Source organism: Hypanus sabinus, chromosome 22 (assembly GCF_030144855.1).
Source record: "Hypanus sabinus isolate sHypSab1 chromosome 22, sHypSab1.hap1, whole genome shotgun sequence".
NCBI classification, from domain to species: Eukaryota; Metazoa; Chordata; class Chondrichthyes; order Myliobatiformes; family Dasyatidae; genus Hypanus; species Hypanus sabinus.
In genome coordinates this window covers 27,315,015-27,327,314 of record NC_082727.1, presented here as the reverse complement: position 1 = coordinate 27,327,314, position 12,300 = coordinate 27,315,015, and the positions used below count along the sequence as shown (strand labels likewise).

At 39.8% G+C, this 12,300-nt stretch overlaps 1 protein-coding gene across 1 annotated transcript in view; it reads left to right on the top strand.

The window, feature by feature from the left end:
- Positions 1-5,316: 5,316 nt before the first annotated feature.
- The window catches only part of nrbf2b (nuclear receptor binding factor 2b), a 31,256-nt gene continuing 24,272 nt past the window's right edge, over positions 5,317-12,300 (top strand). Inside the window, exon 1 of the mRNA XM_059947358.1 lies at positions 5,317-5,506. Within this exon, the coding sequence (XP_059803341.1) occupies positions 5,477-5,506 (30 nt within the window). The 5' untranslated portion in view covers positions 5,317-5,476. The remainder of the gene's footprint in view (positions 5,507-12,300) is intronic.

Sequence of the window (12,300 nt, the reverse complement as noted above, 5' to 3'; positions counted from 1 at the left end):
GCAACCAGAATTAGACAGTGGGCAAATGCATAGCCCTTTAACATTGTAAATAATGCTAATAACACTAAGTGAAGTTGGAATAGAAAATGTTGATATCAAAGGACCCAGTAGTCACCAAGCTATTGAGGTAGCAAATGATACTTTTGCCTTCACTGTAAAAGATTTTAAGTACAAGAGAAGCACAGCTTGCTACAATTATATAGGGTTTTGGTGATACCACATTTGAAATATTCTTAATGTTTTAGTGTCAAGGTAAGATATACTGTCTAAAGAGGGAGTAAATGCAATGAGTGTTCAACAGATTGATTCTCAGGATGGTGGGACTGCTGTATGAGAAGATACTGAGTAGACTAGACCTGTATTCATTAGGGTTTACAGGAATGAGATTCCATTAAAACACACAAAATCTGATAGGACTCCGCAGACTTGTCAAAGGGAGAAAATTTCCTCTGATTGGGAAGTCTAAAACCAGGATTCTGAGTTTGAGAATACAGGTAATAGCACATAGGGTTGAGATGTGGAATTCTTATGGAATTCTCTGTCACAACGTATACTAGATACCAAATCACTTGTAGAAGGAGGGAAAGAGATTTTTGACATTAAAGGCATCAGGGTTTATGAAAAGAGAGCAGGAATAAGATATTATGATATAGTATTGTATTTTATGGCAGAGTAGGTTTGGGTTGCCTACTTTTGCTTGTTCATGGGTTTAGATGTAGAGAATTCAAGTTGCTGTGCTGAACTATTTAGTTCATTGCAATAAATAGTCTTGGGTTAGCTAACAAGTATTGATTTTGCCGCTCAACATAAAAGTGGGCATGCTGAGGTAATGGCATACAAATGGAAATAGCATACCTCACTGAAGGAATTAAGTGAAGCACAATTTGCCCTTCTCCAAGGATTTAAAAGTTCCCATGATTCCTTTCTGCTAGGGAATTTTCATTGAGTCCTGATCAAATATTGTGTATTTTATTTCTTTATTGTGTGTGATATCTTGCAGTCACTCTGAATTGGTAATTAGAGGTGCACCTCAAGACTCTATGCTTAGGCCACTGCTCTACTGTCATTTTACATATGACCGTGTGGCTAGAAACACCTCATGCCATCTATAAATTCACCAAAGACACACTGTTTCTGGCAGAATCTCTGATGATGAGGTTTAGGGTTCAGTGGAGGAAAGAATGATTAGCTTCAAGTTTCTGGGCATCAGCATCTTACAGGATCTATCCTGGACCCAACATTTTGACACAACTACAAAGAAGGTGCACCAATGGCTATATATCATTAGGAACTTGAGATTCATTATGTCACCAAAGTCTTTATCAAAATTCTACAGCTGTACCATGGAGAGCATTCTGACTGGTTACATCACCAGCTGGTACAGAGGCTCCAAAGAACAGTAAAAGGCCGCAGAGGGTTTAGACTCAGCTAGCTCCATCACCAGCACAAGCCTCCCCACCACCAAGCACATTTTCAAAATACAGTGCCTCAAGAACTAATATCAGGAAGGAGGTACAGGAAAACTGAAGATCCAGACTCAATATTTTAGGATCAGCTCCTAAGCAATCAGGTATCTAAATTGTCCACGAGCACTACCTTACTATTCCTCTTTTGCACTATTTATTTTATCTTTATTATAACATAGTATTTTTGTTTTGCACTGTACTTCTGTCAGAAAACAAATTTCACATCATTTATCAGCAATAATAAATCTGATTTTTATTCTATGTATGCAATTGCTGCCTTAACACCACCAAGTCAATGAGCTCCCTCCAAAGAGTAAAATACTACGCTAAATTTACAGAACAGAGACTAGCTGTTATCACCAACTATAATCATGAGTGTCCTGCACAAGCAACTATTGCTGTTCTATTTGCGCCACCTATAGCTTGATTTCTAGTACTCATTGCTAAGTGCAAGGTTTGGATCCATTCCACTTCAGATAATTTTAGCTGAGGCTGACACAAACCTGGAAACTCTCACTACATTTCCAAGGCCCTGGGCATTCTAGAACAAATGCTGTATCACTGCAGTATGAAAGGCCTGCCTCCAACAAATGCTGCCGAATATAACCCCACTCAGGGTAGATTCTAATTTGCACTATGGATTATGTATGTACTAATTGAGTCTTGAAGCCTGTAAGATCCAACGAAGTACTGGATCATTAAAGACCTACATTTTAAGTGAGATTAGAAACCAAGACATCATCTGCTTACTAAAGTGGATGTAAAATATTCCAATACAATATTTCATGGAAAAGCACAGAAGCTTATCTGAGGACAATATTCAATCCATAGAAAATAATATAAATACAAGAGACTGATGATGCTTTACTCCAGAGCAGAAGACTGTTGGAGGAACTCATTGGTCAGATAGAATCTGTGGAGGCAAGATAGTCAATGTTTCAGGTCAAGATCTGACATCATCCCTCTATCACCACCAATACCACCTAACACACTGAGTTCCTCCAGTAGTTTAATTTTTGCAATAGAAAAAAATCTGAATTTCTAAACTATCTGAATATCACACTATCATTTGTTGATCCTTGACACTGATATGCACCAATTGTTTCCTTTATTACAACAAACACCACATTTTAAAAGTACTTTACCGACAAATAGGTATTTTGGAACAACCCAGGAACATGGAAATTATAGATGCGAGTTTTTCTTTGCTGCATCTAATTCTTGTATTAATATATGCTTTGATTAGATTTCCCTTAAATGCATTCTTTATCTTCATTTCAATCATGTCTTGAGATATCAAATTCTATCTTCTAACGGTGAGTAGAGAGGTTACTACTATGTAATAGCAAAGTAAAAGGACTAGAGTAGACGATTCAGCCCTTCACACTTGTCCTACCATTTAATCAGATTATGATTGTGTTCCACTATTTCCATTATCACTTTCCAATAGCATCCAAAAATCTGTTAATCTGGCTCTTGTATACACTGTGTATAGTGAATCCTTGATGCACTATTGTCCAAAATTCTTTTCATCCTTGAGTATGCTTAAAGATCAGAAAATTATGATTTGGGATCAGAAAATTCCAAAAATTCAAAATCCTTGGGAAAACAATTTCTTTTCATCTTTGCCTTAAATGGGGAAACACTTCACCATGACACAATGTCACCTTACAAAGAACAATACAGCATAACGCAAGCTGACCTTTTAACCTACTCTAAGATCAATCTAACTCTTCCCTCCTACTGAGCCAAGCAACACACACAAAATGCTGGAGGAACTCAGCATGCCAGGCAGCATCTAGGAAAAGTCTACAGTCGGTGTTTCAGGCCAAAACCCCTCAGCAGTCCTTCAGATTTTCAGCATCTGCTGACTTTCTCTTGTTTATGATTTGACCTCCTATAATGCCTCCATTTTTCTATCATCCATATGTCTATCTAGGTAACACAAGTGAATATGCAGATGCTGGAAATAAATAAAAACACAAAATGCTGGCAGAACTCAGCAGGCCAGACAGCATTTATGGGAGGAGGTGGTGACGACATTTCGGGCCGAAACGTCATCACCACCTCCTCCCACAGATGCTGTCTGGCCTGCTAAGTTCTGCCAGCATTTTGTGTTTTTGTCTATCTAGGTATTTCTTAATTCTCCTAATGTATCTGCCTCTACTACCACCCCTGGCAGGGATTTCATGCACCCATCACTCTGTGTAAAAACAAATAAATAAATAACCTCCAACATCCCCCTTGTGCTTTCCTCCTTTCACCATATTATGCTCCCTTGCGTTAGCCATTCTACCCTGGGAAAGTCAATGACTGTCCACTTGACCTATGCTTCTTAGCATCTTGTACACCTCTATCAAGTCATCTCTTATCCTCCTTTTCTCCAGACAGAAGAGCCCTAGCTGCTCAACCTGCTCTCATAACACAAAAACTTTGTGCACCAGATAAAAACATCATCATAGTGTTTCAGTAATATCACCTCATTCTTGAAACTCTTAAACATACAGGTATATCTGCTTCAGTAAAGTCATGTATTGCTGATACTGCTTTGGGAGTATTGTGTACAGCAATGATCTTCCTATTTAAGGATGATAATATAGGGTGACCACGGTAGTTGGTGGTTAGCATGATGCTACTACAATTTAGTGTTGGAGTTCCAAGTTCATTTCCAATGCTCCCTACAAGAAGTTTTTTTTTACGTCCTTCCTTTTACGTGTGGGTCTCCTCCTGATGCTCCGGTTTTCTCCCACAGTCCCACAGGTTAGAGTTAAATAGGTGGGTTGCTGGGCAGTGTGGCTCTTTGGGTTGGAAGAGTCTGTTCTGTGCTGCATCTCTGAGTAAACATAGTGGGAGCAGTTCAGAGAAGGTCGACTGGAGTAACACCTGGGATACGCAGATCTTGAAGAAAGGCTGTTCAAGTTACTCTTGTGACTTAAGTTTAGAAGAATGAGGGGATTTGATTCAAGTAAATAAAATCCCAATGAACTTGACAGGATGAGCGTGGAAAGTATGTTTCCTCTTGCGGTGGAATCTAGAACTAGAAAGACACTTTTTAAAAATAGGAAGTAGCCCAGTTAATGCAGAGAGGAGGCAATATAATTTTTCCTCTCACGACCATGAGCCATTCCAGCCCTCTTTTGCAGTGTTTGAATATCTTATGTCAGAGTCAGAGTGGTACTTGATAAGCAAGGGGACGGACGTGTATTGATTGAGAAACAACACAGAATATGCCCTTCCAGCCTTTTGACCGCACCATCCAGCAATTTAATCCTAGTCTAATCACGGGACAATTTACACTGACCAATTACCCTACCAACCCATAGGTCTGAGGACAGTGGGAGGAAACCGGTCACCGGGAGGAGAACAAGCTCCTTAGTCATCGGTAGGAATTGAACCGAGTCGCTTGTACTGTAAAATGTTGCACTAACCACGGCACTACCATGAAAATGTGAAGCTGGAATTACAATCAGACCAGCCAGCTGTGGTGCAGTTTGTTCATCGTCTTCCCATTTGGTTCACACGACGTGGAGACCTGTTCTCTGCACAACTGATCGGGCAGCGCTTTGGGGATCCCTGTTGTATTTCTTTACAAAACCTAAATACGGCAGAGACTAGCTAAAAATCAAAAGAAGGATGTGCGCTTATTATTCAGCATGCCAGATCTTGCCTTTCATTTACCTGCGGCTGTGCAAGGCCCACCACCCGACATATCGCCGCCGCTTCTTCTCCAGCCGCTCCGTTACCACGGCAACGAGGTCGGATCTCGCGGAATCTCGTGGCATTCGCGAGAGGAGGAGGGGGAGGAAGGTCCAAGGTCACGGAGTTTATCGACGCAACAGGGGCCGCTGTGCTGTCGTCAGCGGAGCCGGGGGACGGGAGGGAGGGGCGAGCTGAGCGCGGCTCGGCCCGGCCCGGCTAATGCCGTCCCTCAGCTCTGGGAGTGCAGCCTGACGGCGGCCGGGCTGAGCCGAGCCCGACGACTCGGATGCGGCGGAGTGAGGAGGAACCCAATGGACGTTATGGAAAGCCCACTGAACCTGGTGAGTGATCACTGGCTTTGCCGGTGGGGACACGGGCCCTGCTGCCGGTCGGGTTATGGGTCCATCTACCTCTGTCCAGCCGCCGCGTCTCGGGATTGGAGGCAGTGGGACATGTCCATCTCTACCCTCCTGTGGTGTGTCACCTTCCTGTGGGCCCTTGCTTTCAGTGTTTGTGCCCAACTGGATGTTGTTGTTTAGCCGGTCGATGTCCTCGCCCTGTTTGTAAACGAACAAGATTAAAATAAAGAACTGCATTCACGTACCACTTTTCAGAACACCGGCAAGTATTTACAACCCATCGTGTACTTCGCCAATGTTACGCTTGAGAGCCAGAACAACCAGTTTATACACAGTAAGAACCCACAAGCAGCAGTTTGATGACTAGATTTGTGTTTCAGTGATGTCGGTTGAAAAATAAATATTGACCGTGTCTGGGGAGTAAAGCTTCCTTACTGTTCTTCAACAGTTCTAAAATATCATTTCATTCCACGTCAATATCCGATCTGAAAATGGCACTCCTAATAACAATCCCAGTCCTGCACTGGGGTGAAGGTTTAGGTTTTAAGTCTTTGGACGTGGAACCAAATCTATGTCCTGTAAACCAAAGGCAACTCTTTGACAAGCCGAGTACTTCAACTTGTTAGGGGTGGAAGGGGAGTTGATTGGGATTTGAGAGGGAACAGGTGTAGTGTAGGCTTACCAGTGCCTTTGCACTGTTTCAAAAGTCCTAATTTCAGTACTCTGAACCTATGATGCAAAAAAAAAGTATGTTGAAACATTTCTTTACTAATTAAATAATTACAATTATATGCATATGTCAAAGATTTTTGCATCCTTGGGAGATTATATAAGTTGGACTCTGCCATTGATTTTCTTCATGACTTTTTTAATATAGAAGAATTTAACTAATTGCATCTACTTTTATGTTGAGGTGACTGGGCTGAACTTTTACATCCATGAAATAAATGGCTTGGCTAACCTTTAGAAATAAAGGTTTAAAGTCACAGTTTAAAAATACTCGGAAGTCATATGGTTGTATATGAAATTGAATATAAAATCAGTTTAATTATGTAATGTTATTCATTCAGAATATAACTTCAGACACCATGATAAATATACTTCCTGGTTTAATTTGAGAACACATACTATTTTGCTTGTTAGTTATGCAGGTGTTTTTTATTCTTATTTACAATATATGAACAAAATTATTGAAGTTATTGTCTCAGTTCAGTGCATTGCAATGAACACCAACTCTTGGAGGCTGATTTTTTTTAATTTCTAGAATTTCTCCAAGTGTTTAGCTCTGGTGGTGCTTCAGTTTTGTAGGTTAAAGCCAATGAACTCTTGTTCGGTTCCAAAATCTTTTTTAAAATCTAGCTGATTGAATCTTCATGGTGACTGACCACTGGTGCATTCAGCAGTGGTTCAGTAATCATCTTGCCTATGTCAGAAAGTGATGGCTTAAAATCAGACTGCAATGATTTGAACATGCAAATTAGGATGCCACCATAGAATATCATTAAAAGGATGATTTGTGGAGAAGTCGGCTTTTGGTTGAGACATTTGATCAGTAGCAGGTCTGCTTCTCTGGGTGAACCTAAAAGATTCCAGGAGTCTAGAAGGAGTTTTGTCAATGCTAATATTATCTCCAAAATTTTTTACTATAATTCCCTTTCTAACATTTCACTAGATGCAAATGTTTTAGGACTTCCTCCGTTGTGAAAGCCTCTGTGTAAATGTGTGTAAGTTATTTTATATGAAAGCAAACAAAAGAAGGGTCTTGGCCTGAAACATCAAAACATTTTCATGGGTGCTACCTGACCTGCTGAGTTCCTCCAGCATTTTGTGTGTGTTGCTCTGGATATCCAGCCTCTGCAGAATCTCTTGTGTTAGGCATTTTACATGCAGTAACAACCACTTCCATATTTTTGATTAAAAATTGTATTGGTTGCAAAGTGTTTCATAAAGATGCTTGAATAATTGAAATAAACATCAATTTAGAGTTGGTGTTGGGGGAAGTCTCTAAAGACTATATAGGAGAAAGAAATGACAGGAAGTGAAAAACTTCAGTGATTGAAGCTAAGCAGCCAAAGTTGTAGAGTATAACTGGGGCTCGGATAACAAGTATTTAGGATTCAAGGAATACTGTAAATTCTTTTCCCCTAGTTTGAAACCTAAGATTCCGGCTTGTCCATAATTTTGTATCAAGCAGAAGATGGCCTAACACATGGTTCAAGGCTAAAGATGGTGGTAAAATCCCATTGGATTATACCTTGGAAGCTGATACCATGTCGAAGAGAAGTTGGAATTTATATAGTTACTGTTAATTGCATTGATACAGTTATTTACTTTTGAATTGTTATAAATTAATGCTCCAGTGAAAGGCCCTGGCATTTTGTTTATAAAATACAAGTTGTTGTTTGAAGGGAGGAAGAAAAAGTTGTCCAACTTGTAAAACGCCCCTGTTTTAGAGCAGGCTAGTATTGTGGGAAGTTTTCCACTCAAGATTTCAAGCAGGACCTCAGATTGATGAATTCAGTCAGGACAATATTGCAACAGGCTTGCAGTTTAAAAACATGCCTTACATTATTTATAGAAAAACATGATTTAATTGATTCCAAATAATGAAGCACTAAGTCACTTGTTTTCCTAAGTCAATGCCCAAAGGTGTTGAATCTGTTTTGATTTTGTAGAGATGTATGCTGCAAGTTTGTTCTTAGAGGTGATACAGTGTTAGCATACGGAATATTTCAGTTTCCCTGTTGGGCATTCTTTGACACGGAATGTTGGGTAAGGGGAAGAATTGCTATCCATTAGTTACTATAAAATTAAAGCAAAAAAAGCCACTTTTTGTCGATGTTATGATTTACAATTCATTTTGCCACGTGAAACAGTACCAAGTTTCAGAATCAATTTGCACCATGTTCATGTTATCTCTTTCAACCCCCTCACTCCATCTCCATCTCTACATACATCCCCCAACTATCCACAAAAGTTAATGGCAGACGGCTGTTTTTTTGGGATGTGGATTTCTGTGATTAGAGGTGTTTCACAGAGATTGGTGCTAGATCCCTTGCTATTTCTAATCTGGGTAATTGATTTGGATGTGGATGTAGAAGGCATGATAAGCAAGTTTTTGGATGAGCCAAAGATTAGCGGAGAAGTCAACAGTGAGACCCTTCAGCAGGTCTTGGCCTAAAATGTTGACTGATTATTCCCCTCAATGTGCTGCCTGACCTGTTGAGTTCTTCCAGCATTACCTGTGTTGCTACAGATTTCCAGCATCTGTAAAATCTCTTGTGTTTAAGATTCTAATGTGGTTTGGTGCCAATTGATTTTTTTATAACTCTTTTGTGAAATAACCCAAGATCTTTCTGTATGCTCTCTGTAAATGCTAATTGTTTGCTTGTGAACTAATAGTGGTGTACCTCAGTTAAAGTCTGGGAGAATCGTATGCATATGAATACAAAATTCATCAGTACACTTGCATTTATTGCACAACGTAATAAAAATATATTTTAACACCTGCCACAAAGTTGGTCAAATATTATGCCATTATAACATGAGCACAATCTAATTTGCAAAATAGTGGCTATTGCAAGCAGAAGGGTCTAAAATCAGCTTTTCAAGAAAGCATTTGTGAATTGGCAGGGATACTAGTAGTTGACTCACCAGAGAGACTCTGCAGTAATTTTTGTTTTTGTAAATTTCCTGACATTTAAAATGTTTCCTCCAAAAAAAAGTTTGCACCAAGCAAACCTGAAAAAATAATGTAGAGGCACCAGTATGGAAATGAAGATGAAAACTGCAACAACAAATCATCTAATAATGATGGGAACTTTTATAATCTGCCCTCTTCCTCTTTTTTTTGCCATTTTCCATTGCCAAATTTTAAACATTTGCCACTTCCTACTGCTATTTTATTCCTTTGCTTTTTACAAAAACTGGCATTGTTCTGTGCCTCTACCACACACTATGTGGTAGCTGTTTCACTGAACTGCTCTTTCATTTCGTATCTACTCATATTTCAACATTACTGTGTTTTCTTCCTTGTATATTTGTTCGCTCTCTTTTCCTCACTTTCCTAATTTGTTTGCCTTTCTCCCCTTGTCCCAGCAGAAAGGCCAGAGAGCAGGAAGAAGCAAGCTGCTTAAATGATGTGGGTTGGGTGAGTGTGCGCTTAAAAGTGGAAGAGATAGAAATGAGCACCAGAACACTAAACAGAGTGTTCAGATAGATGTGCTACTAGGCAGCATGGAGGAGCAAACACATTGGTGGAGCTGTTTGACCTAGCAAGCACGTAGTTTTTTTTTTCATACGAGAAAATCTGCAGATGCTGGAAATCCGAGCACAACACACAGCAGGCCAGGCAGCATCTATGGGAAAAAATTTCAGTTGCTGTTTCGGGCTGAGACCCTTCAGCAGGTAACCCTTTGTTGGTTTTTCCATTCCTTTGCAAGCTCAATCCCACAGCTGGCGAAATGGCAGTAAAAGAAATATTTTTTTGCTTAGTTATTTCTAGTGTTCTTTATGAAGGCAGTTCAAATTATATAACAGTGAGATAGAAATGGGCATTATCACCTGTACAAAATTTTTCACTAATTCAAAATGCCTGTGTAAGAAGAGTGTATACAAACTTTTATTTCATGTCAGACACAAACGTTAAATATTGAGTGACCTTCACTATATAGAGATCAGAGCGTTAAGGTTTATAGCAGATAAAATTAGGTGCTGAGTTGGCAAAAGGGACCTTCTCCAGTTATGTTAATTTAACAGGTAGTTAGACCATCAAAAATAATTTTATTTTATTTCATATTTGCTTGTTTCCAAGACTTAGAATCAGAAACATCAAAAGCAATACATGTCATTTGCTGAAGTATCTGTCTCCGACAATCGGACTTAACTTGTGGAGATTAAAACTGCTACCTGTTCACTTGTTAAAGTAAATAATTTATTGGGTTGAGGTGAGGAGTCAGTGTTGTGCTAAATATACACATGAATCTATTTTGCTTGTCAGAACTTTTTAAGAACATTATGTGCTCCATCCTAAGATATTGTGCCAACCTATATAAATATGTTTATCTACATATGATCAGTCTGACCCTTCCCTCCTACATTACAGCCTTTAACCATCCAATTTTCTTACATCTGTGTGGCCATGTAAGAGTCTCTTCAATATCCATATCACCACCCCAGCAGCATGTTTCAGGCACCCAACACTACATCTGACATCTCCCCGTAACTTTCCACCACTTATCTTCAAAATCATCTGATATTGGCCATTACCGCCATGGGAAAAAGGTGCTGGCTGTCCACTGTATGCCCCTCGTAATCGTATACACCTCTGTCAAGTATTTTGGCCTCTTTTCTCCAAAGAGAAAAGCCCTAGTTCAGTCAACCCTTCTCATTAGACATGGTTTCTAGTCCAGGTAGCATCCAGGTAAATCCTCTCTGAAGATCCCACATCCTTACTATAATGAGGCAACCGAAACTGGACACAATACTCCAAGAAACCGAAGTTTTATAGACTGCATCATAACCATGTGGCACTGTACTCAGTCTCCCAACTACTGAAGGCCAGCACACCCTGTGCCTTCCTAACAACCCTACCAACTTCCAAAGCAAATTTGGGGGAACCTATAGAGTTGGACTCCAAGATCCCTTTTTACCTCCATTAGAAATAGGAGCAGGAATAGGCCATCTGGCCCGTTGAGCCTGCTCCGCCATTCAGTAAGATCATGGTTGACCTGTCCATGGACTGATCTCCACCTACCTGCCTTTTCTCAATAACCCTTCGTTCCCCTACTATGCAAAAATCTATCCAACCTTGTCTTAAATATATCTACTGAGGTAGCCTCCACACTGCTTTGAATCTTGCCATTAACCTTGTACCCTGCATTCAAGTTTGGTTGTCCAAAGTGAATCACTTCAAGCTTTTCCAGAATGGACTCCATCTGCCATTTCTCCAGCCAGCTCAGCATCCTGTCAATATCCTGTTATAAACTGTGACAGCCCTCCACACTATCCACAATGCCAACATTCATATTGTCTACAAACTTACTAACTCATCCTTCCGTGTCCTCATCTAAGTTCAAGGTTATTGTTCAATTTGAGTTTAATTGAATGTCATCTAAGTATACATAAATAAAACCAAATGAAGCAACATTCCTCTGGACATGGTGCACCCAAAAACATATATCACACACAGAACATAAAGCAAAATATTACAACAAATAAGTTAATAAATATAATTCAAAATGCATTTAGTACACAGTGCAGGTGAACAGTAAAAAGTAATCCAAGTCATTTATAAAAATCACAAAAAATAGGGGTCCCAGAACAGATCACCAAGAAACACCTGTCGTCACCAACATCCAGGCAGAATGTGCTCCATATTTTTAACTAAAATCTTGCATTTTAGTTTGTTACATATTGTGTAGGGATTATTTTCAGTCACATTTCCGTAAAACTGTCCCTTGACCATTACTCACATCCCTCTCCCTTCCTCCTCAGCAACTTTCAAAATGAGGAATTATCTGACCTTGTGACATCCATTCTGTAACATAGCTGAAGTTGTGACATTTTGTGAGGTGCAATTGCAGGAAGTAAGCCTACCATCCTTGGAGCAGCTAGTTGGATGTACCATGCTCCCCTCCCCGATTGACAGAGCAAGGTGGTAAACGAAATGTGCTGCTATCACATTGATCTGGATTGTGATCCTGCAGTAAGTTTTCAGCAATTAATTTAGAATCAATAACAGTGTGACTGCATCATATGTTTAGTTTGTTGTAGAG